We start from the raw sequence: 19,603 nt of genomic DNA on the forward strand, positions 1-19,603 counted from the left end.
TTAGTGAAATTAAGAAGTTTTGCAAGTCACATAATTACTTAGTAAGAGAGTAGAGGAGCCCTGGTGGTGCAGTGGTTAAGTGCTTTCCTGGTAACCACAGCTTTCACTCCACTATAGGAAGAAGTACCAATCTGCTTCTGTAAGGAGTTACATCCTTGGAATCCCTATGGGGGAAATTCTACTCTGTACTATAGGGTCACCATCAATCTGAATCAATTCTATGGCAACAGGTTTTTGGTATTAATGGAAAGGACATCTGTGTAGAGGACATGTAAATCCAAGAGTAGTGCAGAAGTCACTGAGTAAACCAGTTCTCATTTTATCCAATTATTTGACACCTGTCATATATATGGAGTCTGTAGATGGTACATGCAGTTAAGATACTTGGCTGCTAACCAAAAGGTTGGTGGTTTGGGTCTACCCAGTGATACCTCATAGATGCTTCCGAAGAAAGGCCTAGTGATCTGCTGAAATATGAGCCACTGAAAACTCCGTACACCCACTCTTCACTTGTTGACAAGGTTAGGTTCCAAACACCAGGTGGTTAGATGAAAATTTGCCTTACGTAAAAATGGAGGATTCCCATATCATTACATAACTGCCAAATATATCATTATGTAATTGTAAAATTGTGTGATTGCCTAATTGCCAAACCATTGATGCCAAACCATTGATGACTTAGCCAAGTAGACACATAAACTTCAGCATCTTTGCCAGAGTTATTCTTACTTTGTGCCCTGAAATGTTACTGCCATATGTTGTTAATGTGCAAAATAGTCACAGAGTAGATTTTTTACTCTAAATTGCTCTAAATGCAAAATGTCAGATAATGAGATGGTTGATGAGTGAATAATAGCTGTAGAGTACAATTGCCCTCTGACATACATAGGGTTACCGTGAGTCAGAATCTAGTCAATTGGAACCGGTTTGTCATCCATCTTACCTCCTTCATCAGAGAAAACATGAAGGGATGTGGAAGTGATCAGTAGTACTAAGTGGAGTTTGATCTCAGAATTTGGTTTCCAATATTGATTATGTTACCCTGTGCATAGTGCTTCTCTTCTCTGTGCCTCAGGTTCCTACAACACAAGAAAAATGAATAGTTTACTCATAGAGCTATTTTGAGGATTAAAATCATTGGTAGTAAATACAAAACACTTAGAACAAAGCCTAACATAAGAAAGTAAAGCTTGGGAGCTCTGGTAGCATAGTGCCTAAGGCACTTGACTGCTAACCAGAAGGCTGGTGGTTCAAACCCACAAACCATTCCTCAGAAGGAAGTCTGGGCAATCTACTTCCGTAGTGATACTGCCTTGGATACCAAGGAGGGGTCGCTATGAGTCAGAGTTTTTGTTGTAAGTAGTAGTAAAAGAGAGGAAACTGTGTCCTACACATCCATTTTAGCCATAGGACCTAACACAGAGATTTAAGTGGAGTCTCGGGGTGATGTTGGACTATTACTGAAAAGTTGACAGTTTAAAGCCACCCGAAGGCTCCTAAGAAGTAAAGCCTCACAATCTGTTTCGAAAACATCACAGCCTTGAAAATTGCATGGATCATCAAGAATTGGAAATGACTCGATGGCAATGAACAATAGGAACAATTATTCATTACAAATTACCTGGTTATTAATCATTTTTCTGTTTAGGTTTTTCATAATAGGACATTGGAGGTTAAATCATATGAAATTGGAATTTTGTGAGTCAAAATATTAATATCTCTTAAATATTGTCCATTTTACATGGTTCACCTTCATTTTGATTATTTCAAGTTGCATTAAAAAGTGTTCATTTAATTATGCATCCAATAAGTTCAAATATTTTGTAGATACTTTTGTAATGACTGACAAAAATGTGTGTGTGTATACTAAATATAGTGTTGTTTGCCATACATGTAAAATATATTCATGTATAATAGAAAATAATTTTAAAATATATTTGAAACCTGGAATTAATTTAAATATATCTGAAACATGGAAAATACATGTTTACTAATTTATTTTTCTATTATGCAGCATGCAATTGCCATGGGAAAGCTGAAGAATGCTATTATGATGAAAGTGTTGCCAGAAGAAAACTGAGTTTAAATATACATGGAAAGTACATTGGAGGGGGTGTGTGCATTAATTGTACCCAAAATACTGCTGGTATAAACTGTGATACATGCATTGATGGCTTCTTCAGACCCAAGGGGGTAAGTGTCCTCTTTCTTTTATAAAGTGCTATTATAGCTTTTTCTACAGAGATGTAGTACACAGAAAAAATATTTTGATAGCTTCTCTAGTAAATTGAACTTCAAATTCCAAAAGGTGACTGGAAACCTTTCTCAGTTGAACAAAGCAAAAGTGATATAAATCTTTGAGAAGGTGCTATAAACATTTCTGTCACTAGCAAAAGTTCCCTTGTGCTTCATTCCAATCACTTTCTCATCCTCCTTTAGTCAAAAGCAGTTCTGATTTTTAGAACATAATTTAGTTTTGTGTGTTAGTGAACTTCATAAAAATGAGATCATACAGTACACACTCTTCTACATCTTCCTTCTTTGACTCTACATATATTTTGAGATTTATCCATGTTGTTGAATATATGAGAAGTTCTTTTTTATATACATCTATTGCTGAGAAATATTGCATTACATGAATATTTTAAAATTCATTTTCTTGGGACGTTTGGATTGCTTACAGTTTTAGAGAAATAAGTCTCTACAAGTCTTTCTGCAGTCATGTTTTTATTTTTCTTCTATATATACCTGGAAGTAGAATCCTTCCAACACACATCAGCCATTGAAAACTCTACAGAGCACTGTTATACACCGACCCACGTGGTATCATCTTGAGTCGGAATCAACTTGATGGCTTTTATATTTTGAGTTTCTTATAGGTACATGTTTGAAGAAACTGCCAACAGTTTGCCAAATTATTAATAACATTTATACTTTCACTAAAACTGAGAAGGTGATATAAACATTTCTGTTTATATCATTTATGAGTTACCTTTGTCCCATATAATCTCTAATATTTGATGTTGACTATAATTTGAATTTTAGCCATTCTGCTGGGTGTGACATGGTATCTCACTATGGATTTAATTTACATTTCATATACTCACTGGCCATTCATATGTTTTTTGTATGTAAAATGTCAATTAAAGTCATGATGCTTTATGTTCTCTTTTCAAACTTTGTAATTTTAGCTTTTAGTACTATGGTCCATCTCAAATAAATATTTGTGTGTATGGTATGAGATAAGGGTGGAGATCTACATGGTTTAAACTGCTGTTCTAGTATAATTTGTTGAAAATACAACAAATTCTCTTTTGAATTTCTTTGGAGTATTTGTTGAAAATCAGTTCATCAGACAAATTGCACCAATTCCTGGAATCTTAATTCTGCTCCAGCATTTGTTCATCCTATGCAAATACACACTATCTTGACTTTAACTTTAATAAACTTGGCATTCAGACAGTTTATATGTACCACATTTATTCTTCTTTTGAAGATTGTTTCAGTTCTCTATGTTCAGAATCAATTTGTCAATTAGAGGAAATATTATTTGGGATCATCACACAGAATGTACAGACAAATAGCAAGAGAACGGAATCTTCATAATATTGAATTTTCCGATCAATGAGCATATAGCATTTCTCCATTTATTTATATATTCTTTAATTATTCACAGCAGTGTATTCAGTGAAGAGATCTTATATGCCTTCTGTTAAATTTACTCCTCAGTATTTTGCATCATTTAAAAAAATGTATTTTAAAAAATAACTAATTCTTTGGCTCTATGATATGGAAATATTTTTGTATATTGACTTTATACTCAATATCCATGTTATGTTCACTTACTAGTTTTAGTAGTTTTAAACTAGACTCCTCAGAAGCTTGTTGTCTGCAAATAAATTCAAGTTTATTCTTTCTTTATAACGCAAATGCAACAAACACACTGCCCTCTAGTAGGATCCAACTTATAGTGACCCCTCATTTGGTTTTCCGAGGCAGTATATCACTAGGGAAGTAGATTGCCCAACCTTCTTTCCAAGAAGTTTATACCAATGTTAAAATAAAAATTGCGGGTGCAGATATATTTGCCTTGTTCTCCATATTGAAGTAAAACATGTAATATTTCACCTTGACCCCATATGAGCTGCAAGGAGCTCTGGTGGCATAGTGCCTAAGGCATTTATTTGACTGCTAACCAGAGGGTTCAAACCCACCAGCCACTCCTGGGGAGGAAGATTGAGCAATCTACTTCCGTAAAGATTTACCATCCCGGAAACCCAAAGTGGGTCACTGTGAGTGAGAATTGACTCCATGGCAATGAGTTTGGGTTTTTTTTTTGGTTGTATATGAGCTGTAGATTTTTCACAAACATGTCAGATCCAGGAAGTTCCCTTCTATTTACTAGAGTTTTTACAATACTAAAGTATTGAGTTTTGTGAAATGCGTTTTTGCATCTATTAAAATGAACATTTGGATTCTCTCCTTTACTCTATTAATGTGGTGAATTTAAACTGACAGATTTTGTTAATATTAAACAAGCCCTGAGATACTACTTAGTTGTAAAATGTTATCTTTTTAATATATGACTCAGTTTGCTATTCAAGTTTTTCTGCATCTTCTCTTAAGGGATATTGGTCTGTAATCTTATTTTCATGAAATATCTTTGTTAGGTTTTTATATTACACTATACTGGCCTCAAACAATGAGTTTGGAAAATCCAGTTGTGCCTCATTTCTAAAACAATCTCTACAATATAGGATTTAATCTTTAAAAATGTTCAACAGAATTCCCCAGTGAAACTATTTAGGCCATTAATTTTTATTTTGGGGAAGAGCTTTGATAATGAATTCTATTTTAATGTATATAAGGCTAGGTTGCTTTTGTATTATTTTTCCTTAGGTCAGTTTTGACATATTGTGTTTTTAAAACAGTTTATTCATCTCATTTAAATTGTGATATTTATTAGCATAACATTTTTTTTCTAATATTTCCTTTGCTATAGTTTTTTAATTCTGTCATTTCTATATTGATATTACCTCTTTAATTCTAAAATTATTAATATTTTTTCTCTTTTATTGATCACTCATGATAGAGGTTTATCAATTCTATTAATTTGTTAAGAAATGTACCTATGTATCTTATTTTTTTTCCTATTTGGTGTTCTAATTATTGATTTCTTCTCTGATGAATTATATCATTCTTTTAAGCTGCTTTGGGTTTAAATTACCTAATCTTTTGCTGACTTTTTCTGTTTTTGAAAATGTTATGAACTCTTGAAAAAATGGATTTTAGAAATGGCAACTATGCATTAAAGGTAATGTTTATATTATGAACTTTACCAAAATAATATATTGTTGTATATTATTAAAGTTAATTTGTCCTTAAAATATTTTCAGAATAGAAAAATATTGGTATTTTTAATTTACTTGTTAAAAGCATTTAAAATTTTTTTCTTAGGTGTCCCCAAATTATCCAAGACCATGTCAGCCATGTCACTGTAATCCAGTTGGTTCCTTAAATGAGGTCTGTGTCAAGGATGTGAAACATATTCGAAAAGGTGAGAGAGGTAGTCAGGAAGCACTGTTCCAATAAAAGGAGAACAAAAAGCAAAATATGATAATTTTCAGAATAAAAATTTATAATAAATTTTATGTAATAAATTTATTCTTAAATCTGTTCATGTTCTTTCATCTAAGTGACTCACTACATATTTTATTTTAATGCTCTAAAAGCAAGAGTTGAATCACAGAAGATATGTATGTATGTATGTCTATTTATGTCTATATGTATCTTATCAATCACAGATATGTGGTATACGTTATTTTTTATTCATTTGGCTGTTAGGTTCTTTTATAGGTTTTGTGATGTGTACTGCGGTGGGCAAAGTGAGCAGAGATCACGTAGTAAGGGACGTAAAATGCAGGATATGTAGACAGGAAGAAGTGTACAGAGGACTAAAAGAGAGAACAGTCTTGAGTTAATGCCAGAAAAGAGGGTGAAATTAATTTAAGCCAAACACTTTGAGGAATTAAATTCATGATAACTCCAAATACTGAGGTATCAAATGCCAGCGTAACTCCTTGATGTAAAATATTTGGGAGTTACTTCCAGGTAAATCGCTTTCCAAGTTTAAGTATAATATTCATTCATGAAATGTATCTGGAACAATTTCTTTTAATCTTTAAAAGTAGATTTTCTTTTCTTTGGAAAGACTAAAATAAATCATGGATACAATGTGGACAATGTAGGTTTTTTTTTGTTTTTTTTTTCCCCCTCCAATGACTTTAGGTTTAAAGGACTGGCAGTGTTTCTTTGGCAAACCGTAATTTACCTGCTTTCTTTAGAAAACTGTAGGATTATCAATTTGAGCCTTATGGTCTTAACTCTTGAAATATAAAAAATACATTATTTAGAGTCATTTTTTCTTTCTATGACCCCTTTTCCTTTTTAGAGGAGCAGCAAAATAGGAATTCATTTTCTGTCATGTCACTTAACTCCTTTTTAAAATGATAAATATGTTACCATTGAACAAGTTAAGAAAAAATTAAAGAGAGAAAACTAATGTACAACATAATGGTAATTTCAGCAGAGATACCACTATTGTCATACTTATGTATTTTGTCATAATACATAAATAACTTTTAAATTTTGTTCCTTTTAACTTTCCATAATGAATTTTCCTCATATCTTTTTTTAAAAAGTTTCTCTGCAAATCTGATACTAGTACCTGTGTAGTAGGTTATCATATGTATACCATATTTACCCTTCAAATTTATAGTGGCATTAAGAGTGTTTCCAATTTTTGTTTATTGTAACTGATGCTTTAATGAAGACCTTTCTATAACAATATTTTCCAACTAGTCTAAAACAATAATAGCAAAATAAAATTGTAATGGTAAGGAAGGCATAAAATACTAATAATCATGCTCTAGCCTACCTATTCAGCACGTGCCACTTCCCAAAGTTACACATATTGGACTTTAGTTCATTCAGTTCTTTAGGGATTTACCTCAAATATCAGAATAATATTGTCATCAGTATTGTTTACTTTATCAACATTAAATATTGAATTATGACTTTCCATTTTTGAAAGACAAAAAATGTTTCATTATTCCCACTTCCTTCCTCCTTTCCATCATATATCTCTCCATTTCAATTATGTATTGCTCCCACAGTATTTTTATCATGTTAAGTACAAGTTCTGCTGTGCATGGGGTCGCTATGAGTGGGAAATGACTCCACAGCACCTAACAACAACAACAAGTACAACCTTAAACATCTATTTCGTGATCTGTTAATTAGGACTTTATGTCTTAAGGCCCTCCTACACGGGATGAGAAAAAGACAATCCTCATAGCCCTCACTGATCTTCCAACTCATGTGACAATGCCTGTCTGTTGTATGTTTACATTTTCAAAAATTGTAACAGCTATATTTGACTCTGAATCAATAATTAATTCTTCCAATTTTAAGACTTAAATCTAATAAACAAGATTTACAATATTATGATTAAATGTATTTTATTATAGAACTGAGTTGCAAAATTGTACATGCACTAGAAATTGATTTTTTATTATCATGTTTGATGTATTGATCTCTTTAGATAAGGGTCTAAGATGTAGTTTCATGGTTTAGTATTCTTAGTCAGATACTGCAACTTTAGTGTGAAATATGCTATTCCAGTGTCTCATTTGAATTAAATTGATTACTAAGAAAAAATGGGAGCTCTGGTAGCATAGTGGCTAAGACACTTGCCTGCTCACCAGAAGGCTGGCGGTTCAAACCCACCAGCCACTCCTCGGAAGGAAGGTTGGGCAATCCTACTTCCGTAGTGATACTGCCTCGGAAACCCAAGGAGGGGTCGCTATGAGTCAGGGCTGACTCGACAGCACATAACAACAACAACAACTAAGAAAATATAAATATGTTTTTCTGTGAACTCTTTGTTTCCTTGTTTTTCATTTGATGTAAGATACTTTTCCCTCATATATTTGTAAGAGTTCTTTGAATATTTAAAATAATACTTGTATGTGTATTTGTTATAAACAATTTCCAAATTTGTTTTGTGCTCCACCACAGTTGATGAGAATGTCTAATGGAGAGAACTTTAACAGTTTTATGTGATCAGCTGTCGTAATTCAGATAACCGTCTTTAGCTTTAATAATGATGCTCCACAAAACAAACCCATTGCCATCGTGTCTATTCTGACTCATACCAACCCCCATTGGGTTTCCAAGGCTGTAAATCTTTACAGAAGCAAACTGCCTCCTCTTTCTTCCACAGAATGGCTAGTGGGTTCAAGCCACCAACCTTTTGGCTAGCAGCCAAATGTCTTAACCACTACACCAACCAAACCCAAAACCAAACCCACTGCCATCCAGTCATTTCTGACTCATTGAGACCCCCACTGAGCTTCCGAGGCAGGAAATATTTATGGAAGTAGATTGCCCCATCTTCCAACCTTCTGATTAGCAGTCAAATGCTGTAGGTATTGGGCCACCAGAGTTCCTTTAATAAAGATACTATACTGTATCTTCTATATTTACATATAGTTTTCTTTAAAAGGATCTACATATTTCATGTTGGGTTATTCTTATTCCAAAATTGATTTTGCTTGCTTGCTTCTTGCTAGTTCATTTGATAGTCAATGTTTCTTTTTTACACATTTTATCTAATACATTTTCATTTGTGTATTTGTTTAATTTAGTTGTATAATGTTTTTATTTAGCTATTTTACCTAGTTTTCAATTCCAACTATTATACAGTTGGTTGAATTTTTCAAAAATAGACAAGAATATTGTTTGTAAATAACAATGATTTATACCCTTGTGTTCTTGGAATTACACCTCACAAAAAAGTTACTGTTTGATTATACGTGCGATAAGTTCACAAATAATATTGCCTTTTAGTCACAACATCATCCATCATTTTCTATGTTCTGAATACTATACTATCAAAGAGCTCTGGTGGCCGAGTGGTTAAAAGCTTGGCTGCTAACCAAAAGGTTGGTGGTTTGAATCTACCAACCACTCTGCAGGAGTAAGATGTGGCAGTCTGCTTCCAAAATAGATTTACAGCCTTTGGAACCTTATGGGGCAGTTCTACTCTGTCCTATGAGTCAGAATAGACTCAATGGCAGTGGGTTTGGTTTAGATCATCCAGAAAAATGATTAAATTATAGCTGCACAAATGAATTACATTGCCTCTTTGTGGAATGTTATGAAACTGTGAATAGGTGAAAGACATTTTTAACAAATACTTACACATGTGCTTAAACTATAAAGAATAAGAAATAGAACATTTAGGATGGTAGTTATCTCTGGAGGAGGCATGGGGAGAGTGAGTCCTCAAAGGTCTTTGTTGTATTTTATCTCTGTATCCAGGTGATCGATATAGTAAGTACCTATAATTTCCATACAACTATTGTCATTGTTATTAGGTGCCATTGAGTCATCTCCGACTCATCACGACCCTATGCACAGCAGAACAAAACACTGCCCAGGCTTATGCCAGCCCCATGACCCTTGCTATACCCGAGCCCATCGTTGCAGCCACTGTGTCTGTTCATCTCATTGAGGGCCTTCCTCTTCTTCATTGACCCTCCACTTTACCAACCATGATCTCCAGGGAATGGGCCCTTCTGACAACATGACAAAAGTAGGTGAGAGAAGTCTGGCCATTCTCACTTCAAGGAGCATTCTGGCTGCATTTCCTCCAGAACATATTTATTAGTTCTTTTAGCAGTCAGTGGTACTTTCAGTATTTACAAGACCACAACTCGTAAAGCATTGACTCTTCTTTGGTCTTTCTTACTCATTGTCCAGCTCTCACATGCATATGAGGCAATTGAAAATACCATTGCTTGGGTTAGGGGCATCTCAGTCTTCAAGGAGATATCTTTGTTCTTCGTCACTTGAAGGAGGTCTTTTGCAGCAGATTTGCCCAATGCAATATGTCGTCTGATTTCTTGACTGGTGCTTCCATTGGTGTTGATTGTAGAAACAAGTAACATGAAATCTTTGACAACTTCAATCTTTTCTCCATTTATCATGATGCTGCTTTTTGATCCAGTTATGAGGATTTTTGTTTTCCATATATTGAATTGTAATCCACACTGCAGATTGTAGTCTTCAATCTTCCTCAGTAAGTACTTCAAGTCATTCCCATTTTCAGCAAGCACAGTTGTGTTGTCTGTGTATCGCAGGTTGTTAATGAGTCTTCCTCCAATCCTGATGCCACGTTCTTCATACAGCCCAGCTTCTCGGATTATTTGTTTTTTTCACTTGATCGATGCACCCATAGGTCAAATGATGTGTTGAAAAATGTATTTATTGATATTAAAATATGTTTATACTACCAGAGTAAATTATACTTGGTCATCATGGAAGGTACTTTCAATGCAGTTGGTGTTTATTTTATTTAGAATTTCCTCATCTAGAATCATAAATTAAATTGGTACTATAGAGTTGGTAATAGCACCTACTCTATCGAGATAGTTTTAGTGTTAGCATTCTAGTGTGGAATGCTAATATAATGGCTAGGACAACAAAAGGATTATTATGTAAGTGTTAATCTGTTATGTTTATTTTGGGTTATCTTTGTAAGATAATGATACTAGGATTTTATTAGCTTTGTAAACCAAATTGCTTTGTTCTCCAAATTTTATATGTCTTATAAGAGTTACAAATTTTAACACATTCGTAAAAATTAACTGGTACTAAAACACTTTTTTTGGTAATTCTTTGCTAATTTTTCCTCTTCTAAAGTCCATAATATCATTGTTTAAGCTTTCCTTTTTTGATTACGTTTTTTAATCTTCTTTTTCTGTGTTTTTATTTTTGACAATTATATGGATCGATTTATATCCATGTAATTGTTAAAAATAAAGAAACACAAAAAAGAACACAGGGAAAGAATGACTCACAGAACATAACAACAAAAAAAAATGGATTGGTTTTAATTAATATGGATTAATAATTATTTAATATTTAATTAATATGTAATAAAGAAATATTTAAGCATATAAGTTTGCTTTTGGCTAATTTATATAAACATTGCTAAGTTCCATTTCACTCTTAGTATTTCAATTTAGAAAACGATTTAATCTGTAACTGATGTTTTGATTTGGTCCTCTCCCCATCAGTTGTTAAGGAGAGATTATTAAAATTAATTGCAGAGTGGTTAAATTTTTAAATAAACCTATTATAATGTTTGATATTGATTTTATTCCTAATTTTGTGACATTTAGTAAAAATCTAGAAGTAGTTAGTGGTTCATGTTAAGAGAATAAGCTTTAGATAGTTTCTGCTTTGAGAAACCAAACATTTTTGTGTATTAGTCAATGAAGAGCTATAGTAAATATTTAAGTTTATGTATTGTATGATGTATAATTCAATTATACTTGATTATTCAAATTTCTTTTTTATAATTTATTTGTGAAATATTTAGAATGACTAGATTAATGTCATTTGTCTTGCAAAATTCTATCATGCGATCTCCAGTGTTATTTCTGTTGCCAAGGCCATATTTTCCAACTACCAGTGATTCTTCTTTGTTTCCAACTCTTGCATTCCAGTCACCAGTGATAAGCAACACATCTTGATTGCATGTTCAGTCAATTTCAGACTGCAGAAGTTAATAAAAATCTTCAATTTCCTCATCTTTGGCTTTGGTGGTTGGTGCATAAATTTGAATACTCATAGTATTAACTGGTCTTCCTTATAGGCAAATGGATATAATCCTATTACTAACAGCATAGTACTTCAGGAAAGATCTTGAAACATCTTTTGTGATGATGAATGCCACACCATTCCTCTTCAATTTGTCACTCCTGGCATAGTAGATCATATGGTTGTCTGATTCAATATTTCTTTGATTTCCAATATATTTGTTGGCTATATATTTTTAAGGAGCTCTGGTAGTGTAGTGCCTAAGGCATTTGACTGCTAACCAGAAAGCTAGTGGTTCAAATGCACCAGCCACTTCTCAGAAGGAAGATTGGGCAATCTACTTCCTTAGTGATACTGCCTCAGAAACCCAAGGAGGGATCGCTATCAGTTGGATCCAACTCAACAGCAATGAGTTTGGTTTTTAGTTTTATTTATTTTTATAATTATAATTTGCTCTTATTTGGAGGAAAATAAAATAACTTATGAGTTTTTTTTTTTTTTTTTTAATTCTACCTTTATCAATTGTAGTGACAGCTTCTCCTGTTGAGTCCACATTCTACTGTGGTGTAAATTAATAATAATACTGCAACTGTTTTTCTTTCCTATAAGCTTTCCTAATGTGTATTTACCAGTTCCTTTATTTTTAAACATTCCATTATTTTGTGTATGTTTTACACATATTGTATGTTTATGTTTTTAATAGCAGCAGTATACCTATTTAGATCATTTATATATGTTTAGTTGTATATTTGACATTATTTCTGTCATTTTATTTTATGCTTCCTCAATATAATTTTTTTCTTTTTCCTCCCTCTTTGCCTTTTCTGAGTGACCTATGTTTTGTTGATTTACTTCTTTTTTCAATTGAGTCCAATGATTTTTACTCATTCCTACTGCATTCAATTACTATTTTTTAATCATCAAAGACAAAAATTGAAAAAAAAATGTTCTTTGAATTTCTCTATAAAAAAAGGAAATTTATACTGCTTTCATTTCTGTCCTCTGTTTCTTCTTATTACCAAAATAAACCCATCCCCTTGATCACCCTTAGTCTATAGTAACTCTGCCATTGATGTTGTACTTAGATTATTACTGTTAAATTTCTACCTTAAGCAATACATTTTCACTCCCAAGGTTCTTCTCCATCTCTGTTAATCTGGTGAGACAGACTTGCCTCACATATTCATGGATTACTGCTTATTCTTTTCAATCTAGTGTCATCAGTGTTAGAGTTTATGGGATTTCTTTCTTGATTGTTAGAATATTTCTGAAGCCTCAGTTTTGAAAAGAATTCATCTTTCCTTTGTCTTTTTAATAATTTTTAACCCCCCCCCCCCAAAAAAAAAACCCACCCCACTGCTGTAGAGTCGTATCCGACTCATAGCGACCTTTCCCTGGGTTTCCGAGGCAGTATCTCTACGGAAGTAGATTGCCCAACCTTCCTTTGGAGGAGTGGCTGGTGGGTTTGAGGTGCTTAGAAAATATATTAGCGAACGGTAGCCAACTTCTAATTAAACCCTATCCTTTTTCAGTTTAAACCATTGTTTAACTTTTGTGTATCTTATATCTAATTTTTATGTCAAAATAGACTCTTAAAGGTTGTTTTCATTAAAATTCTGGCAACCTAATCATGTGTTAGTTTTGTTCTTGATAAATGTCTCATCTTTCCTTAGGTCTGGCTCCTGGATCCTGTCATTGCAAAAGTGGCTTTGGAGGGGTGAGGTGTGATCGGTGTGCCAGGGGTTATATTGGCTACCCCACTTGTCAACCCTGCAACTGCAGTGGCATGGGGAGCAGAAATGAGGACCCTTGTTTTGGGCCCTGTGACTGCAAGGTACATTGTTTATTCCAGTAATGTCCTACTGTAAGACAGAAGGTCATTTTCCTTGGCCTCTCTGTTATGCTTTCTGGCATTAAGCAATTGTAACAACTTCTGTAAACATTCAGTATTGATTCTATATGTGACATTCTTGTAAATGTCTTTTAAATGGCTACCAGGTTCATTGCAGCAAGACATTTATAAGTCACCTGATGTTTGTCTAAACACTTACAAATATACAGGAGATAAGTCAGCTTTAGAATCTGTTATTTTATAGCTGAAACACTTCTCCCATTACTATTCTAGCCTATAAAATTAAAAACATATGGCAATAACTATAGCAACATTTTAAAACTACAGTATACTCAAATCTACTATAGTACTGCATCTCATCCAGAAAATATTTATGTTCAGGGTATCATTCTGGGTTTTTAAGTAATCTGATATTTGAAACTAGGTAAGTCTTAAAATATTCAGCATATTTAATATTTTCTGTTTAATTACCAAAAATGTAACATACCTCAGTGGATCAGATTCAAGGCTCAATATTTCTTCCCAGGAGTAATTTTATATATTCAACTTTATTTCAATAGCTTTTCATGTTAACACCAAAGGGTGCATTATTCCTACAGCTTATACCTACAGAGGAAACAGAAGAGGCATACACAACTCTAAAATGCTAAGACAGATCTCATTTTGCTATAGTAAATCATTTCCATAACATTTGATCAAATAGTGTATAACTACATTTACTGAGAAAATAAACAATTTATGGAAGAAGATAAAATGCCACACCAATGCAGAAATGGATGTTACTTCTTTTTTTCTCAGTGGTGGATGGGATTTTATAAGAGTCTTTCTATCGTTACTTCGTTCATCTTAGCTGGGTGCCTATAAAATATTATATCCTTACAGTTGCTATATATATATGTAAGAAAACAATAAGCCACAATAAAGTGTAAATATAAGTATTGTAATTAAGTGTATATTTATAGGAATAAGAATATCTGAACTATCAAGCTAAATATTATTATAGTTATATAATAGGGATTTGCTCTCAAAAAAGAAAAACTCACTGCCATTGATTGAGTTCTAAGGCTGTAAATCTTTATGGAAGCAGACTGCCTAATCTTTCTTCCATGAAGCAGTTGGTGGGTTTAAACCACTGACTTTTTGGTTAGCAGCCAAATGCCTTAACCAGCACACCACTAGAGCTCCTCAGGGATATGCTGTATCAGAAGTAATTTAAGTCCCTACTTCAGAATATTGAATTTTTTTTTTTTTTTTGGTCTAAACAAACAGGCAGAGTCTGCAGCCTCTTGTTAAAGGATGGTTGTGTGCTGGAATATAGCAAATTTTTAGATCTAATTCATTCCATTCCAGTATCACCTGAAAAGAAGAAACAATTGCTCTGCTAGATCAAGTCTTTTTAGAACTCTGTAAGTGATTGCCTATTTAAGGACAACTCCCCTTCTTCATCCTGTATGTCTTTTTGGGCAATCTTATAGGCCTTTAGTACTCTCCTCTAATATTTACCAAAACATATCCTGTGTGTGTTTTACCCCTTCTGTGAAAATCCACAGAAATCTCTAACCTTTACTACTTACTCAAATAAAAGAAAGCTAAGGCTGAGCTTAAAATCGAAGAGAAACTTCTTAAGTATCTAGGGTATGGTATGTCAAACTGGAAAAAAAAAAAAAAGTTTTTTCTATATGTATCTTTCACAGAACAGAGATGCCTGATATTTGCAAGGGAAGAATAACAAATCATGAGTGAGGCAGGTCACATTTTATGAATTTCCATTGGCAAATACAGCAAGAAAGGCTAAAACAAGAGCACTTCAGCTATCAACAGAGCTCTGAGGGAAAGCTCTTGGAGTTACTAACTGCCTGTTTTCTGTATGACTCAATATTGCACCAAGAATGATTGTAATCCCAATTAAGAAAAATATTTCCCTCAAAGACACTTGAAACTCTGCAAAGATAATTAAAACCAAACAACAGACAACAATTTAGATATCATAAAAGAAAATGGATAATTAAATAAATAGTATCATTAAGAGTTGCCATCCTGTAACTTGGGACCAGAAGAATTATATGGTGCCCAGCTACAACTGGCAACCCCTCTGACCAGGACGACAGTAGAAGACCTGATGAGAATGGGTAAAAAATGTAGAAAGAAATTCAAATAAGAACAATAACAGATTAGTGGTCTGAAAGAGACTGGAGGAACCCTGATACTATTAACCAATGACAGCTATCTAACTTGAAAGTAAAGACACTCCTGGAGGCCACCTTTCAGCCAATGAATAAACAGGACTGAAAAATAAACAATAACACTGAGAAGGATGTGCTTCTTAGAACAGTCAACTGTATGAAGAGAACAACATTTGCCCAAAACCAGAGACAAGAAGGCAAGAAGAGATGGGAAACAGAAGAATGGAAAAATGGAAACAGGGAACTCAGGAAGGAAAAGGAAACAGTGTGAATACATTGCAGAGATTGCAACCAATGTCATGGAACAATGTGTGTATGAATTATTGATTAGAAAGTCAATTTGGTATGTAAACTTTCACCTACAATCAAGTATCCAAAAAAAAAAAAATTTCCCTTTATGTGATACTTTAAATGGAAGTCTACTAACTTTTATAAAGTAAAAGTATTTTTAGAATAAAAGGGCAGAAAACAACTTTTATTAAATATTTACATTGTTATAAATCACAAACTGTATACACATGACGTATGAATTATATCACAATATGTGAGGTATGAATATACTATAATTGCGTATAGCCTCTTTTTTGAGAAAGAATAAATAGTCCAGGACTCGAACAAAATACGTAGGTAATTTAAATACTGAAAAGACACTTATAAACAAGAGAAAATGCAATATTCATTCCGTTTTTGCAAAATCATGATTTGGCATAAACCAAACTCACTGCTGTCGAGTAGGATCCAACTCATGGCAACTCCTCCTCAGGTTTCTAGCATGATATCACCACGGAAGTAAATCACCCAGTCTTCCTTCTGAGGAGTGGCTGGTGGGGTTGAACCACCAGCCCTCTGGTTAGCAGTCAAATGCCTTAGGCACTACATCATCAGAAATATTATTAATATAGCAACATGAATGAAAATCCTATTTAGTAAGCATGGTTTTATTCAGAGAATGATATTAGAGAATTAAATTGAAATGAAATTACAGATTTTGGTTGAATAAAAGAATATATGCACATATGTCTATATATTTATACAGAGTTGATTAATTTTTTATAAGCAGGAAGAATATAAATTACATGTAAAATAATGTCTATATAAGTGTTCATAAACACAATTAATATTACCTCATGACATGTGTACATTTATTCCCTTAAATTGTATTGTATACTAGATTTTCATAACTTTCTAGACATATCTTCATTTACTGAAGTGTGTAGACATGTAAAGGAAGCTTTTTATTGTGAACTCTTGGGACATTTATTTCTATTATAAAGTTTGAATATTTCTGTTCTGGAAAACTGATATATTGAGCTGATGTGGATATTTTCCCATTTCTTTCATTTTACAATTTTCATATCCAGCACTTATCTTATGCTGGATAAAGTATAGAAGTTAAATTAATAAACATTCCAATTCAGAAAAATATGGGAAGTTACTACATATCAGAGTGGGAAAGTTAACCATAAGCTCAAGTAAAGCTGAGACACTTTATAAGGTATGCATATTGTGAAGTGTAGAAGGAGGTAGTGTGGTAATTGGTTATTGCCCTAATTTGGGACCTGAAGTTTGAGATGTTAATGCCCTCAACAGAATTTAAGACTAGGATTTAAATCTACAGAGGGAAACCGGGACTGAACCCACTTAAGTTCATTGTTGTGTGGCATCAAGACAAATATGAGTCTTAGTGAGCCTATGGGACAGAGTAGAACTGCCCCTTAGTGTTTCCTAGGATGTAAATCTTTATGGAAACAGATCAACAGGTATTTTCTCCTGCAGTGCAGCTAATAGGTTAGAATCAGTCACCTCTTGAGTACCAGCCCAGCACTTTGCATCACAGGGCTCCTTTACTTAAGTTTGAACCCCTGAAATCCTCCCTGACTTTGAACCAAACCAAAAACAAACACACTGCCATTGAGTTGGATCCAACTCATAGCTACCCCTCCTTGGGTTTCTGAGGCATTATCACTACAGAAGTAGATTGCCCAACCTTCCTTCCAAGGAGTGGCTGGTGGGTTTGAATCACCAACCTTCTGGTTAGCAGTCGAATGCCTTAGGAACTAGAAACATCCCTTCTGTTATGAAGGGCAGCTAGAAAACTTTCTCTTTTCTTTGTGGCTCATAGTGGGGAACTATTAGTATCTTATTGAAAATCAAACCTCACAACCAGTGTCATATGGGTATGGAATGAAATTTGTCCTCCCTTTATGCTGAAATTTGCAATCCTATTTAATGAGTATGTCAGGTCCTTGATTGCACAGTAGGTAGTAATACAGTGACTTATACACATGAAAGGAGAAAGGAAGGGAGAAAGCTAAAGAACTATGAAGCTTTCACACTCGCTTGCCCTGATTCATATTTCTTAATCTATGATATGGTTATATTACATCTTCCCTGTCTCTCAATACATAATTATAATAATAATTATCTCAATAGGTAATTAGAATCATTAACTATAACAGTGAAACCCCACTCAAATAGGAAGCATAATCATAAATAGCTTCTGGATTACACTTCTTTGTTTATTTATATTGCTTTTCACAAGTAGAGATAAGTTGTCATTCCATTTCCATAATAGGATATTTAGGGTGAGTGCGGTCATTTCTGTTGGTTTCCTATTTTCCTTCCCTTTTTCCATTTATGTATAGGAATGACAATTTTCTTAACTGTTTAGACTTGAACTTTGAGTCATTTCTACAAAGGGCCTTCAACTTATGTTTGATACTGAACATTGTATATGCTAAATTTTTTAGCATGAGAAATGCCTCTTGCATCAGCTACAATTATTCAAATAATGTATGTTAAGAGTGCTTTGTATTGCAAACTAGGCTTGTGGAAGTGAAAACTAATTTTCATTTATTTTCCCCACTCTCTATAGCTTTCTTTTTCTCTACCTTTTTCTTTCCTACTAGCTATTAATTATCTAGCTAAGTCAAGATATTTGGGACAGTATCTTTAAAGAATAAACACTCCACAGATACTATGAATTAACTAATTACTCTGTCCTTTGTTACCTTATTTTAATACTAGGATTCATTAAAATGAAGGTCATAACAGAAAAATCTGTAATTGTCTACAAACACTCATAAAACTGAGCATGACTACAAAATTCCTAAAGCAGTTATCACAAAAACTAACTGAAATGTCATGGGAGATATTCCTGGTAACTTTGTCAATAGAATTCCCACTTAACTAACGATCACAATTAAACATGTATTACTGAAGTTGTACCTAATTTGTAAGAAGGAAACTTCATGAGAAGGAATACAAGAAAACTATTGTGACTCTATTTCTCTAGAGAGAAACCGTCCTGAGAAAACTAGAGCAAAAAGAAAACTGATGTCAACCCAACAGCATCTGACTTCAAGAAACCAAAAATAAAACAAAGTAAAGCTTATTCAACTTTGTTTTTAGGGGAAAAGAGTAAGAAAGAAAAGAAGGATGACCATAAAAAATATTTTTGTAAGATGGAACATGATATATTTAACTAGACACTTAGCTAATTATATTCTACAAAATTTATGTGTAAAGCACACATTTCTCTTAGGGAGTGAAATTGCTTCTTAAGGGGCAAAAATACCATATTCTTTTTATGTATAAATGAAACATATTCATACAGAGCATCTCTATATACAGTATATCTTTATCAGTAAAATTTCAAGGTAGAAATTATTATAAGAAAAATGACTTAAGGAGTTCCGGCAAGATGGCGGACTAGGCACAAGGACTGCACAGATGCTCTTCAACAAAGAAAAGAGAAACCAATTGACACAGAAGATAATCTTGGACCCCTGAGCCTTGAAGGGAAGGATACAAAAGTGGACTAAACCCCAACTAGCAGAAGAATTTGCGTGAAAATACCAAAAAAGGAGACACACGGAGCTGCCGTCTGGCAACGGAC

General features: G+C 33.5%; 1 protein-coding gene across 1 annotated transcript in view; it reads left to right on the forward strand.

Moving 5' to 3' along the window:
* Window positions 1-19,603, forward strand: part of LAMA2 (laminin subunit alpha 2) — a gene marked incomplete at its 5' end in the record, with an annotated part of 713,189 nt that overhangs the window by 184,485 nt on the left and 509,101 nt on the right. Inside the window, 3 exons of the mRNA XM_007947384.2 lie at window positions 2,015-2,193; window positions 5,458-5,557; window positions 13,344-13,504. Coding sequence (XP_007945575.1) covers window positions 2,015-2,193; window positions 5,458-5,557; window positions 13,344-13,504 — 440 coding nt within the window. The remainder of the gene's footprint in view (window positions 1-2,014; window positions 2,194-5,457; window positions 5,558-13,343; window positions 13,505-19,603) is intronic.

Source organism: Orycteropus afer, unplaced genomic scaffold (genome assembly GCF_000298275.1).
Source record: "Orycteropus afer afer isolate SDZICR_OR568_19922 unplaced genomic scaffold, OryAfe1.0 scaffold00182, whole genome shotgun sequence".
NCBI classification, from domain to species: Eukaryota; Metazoa; Chordata; class Mammalia; order Tubulidentata; family Orycteropodidae; genus Orycteropus; species Orycteropus afer.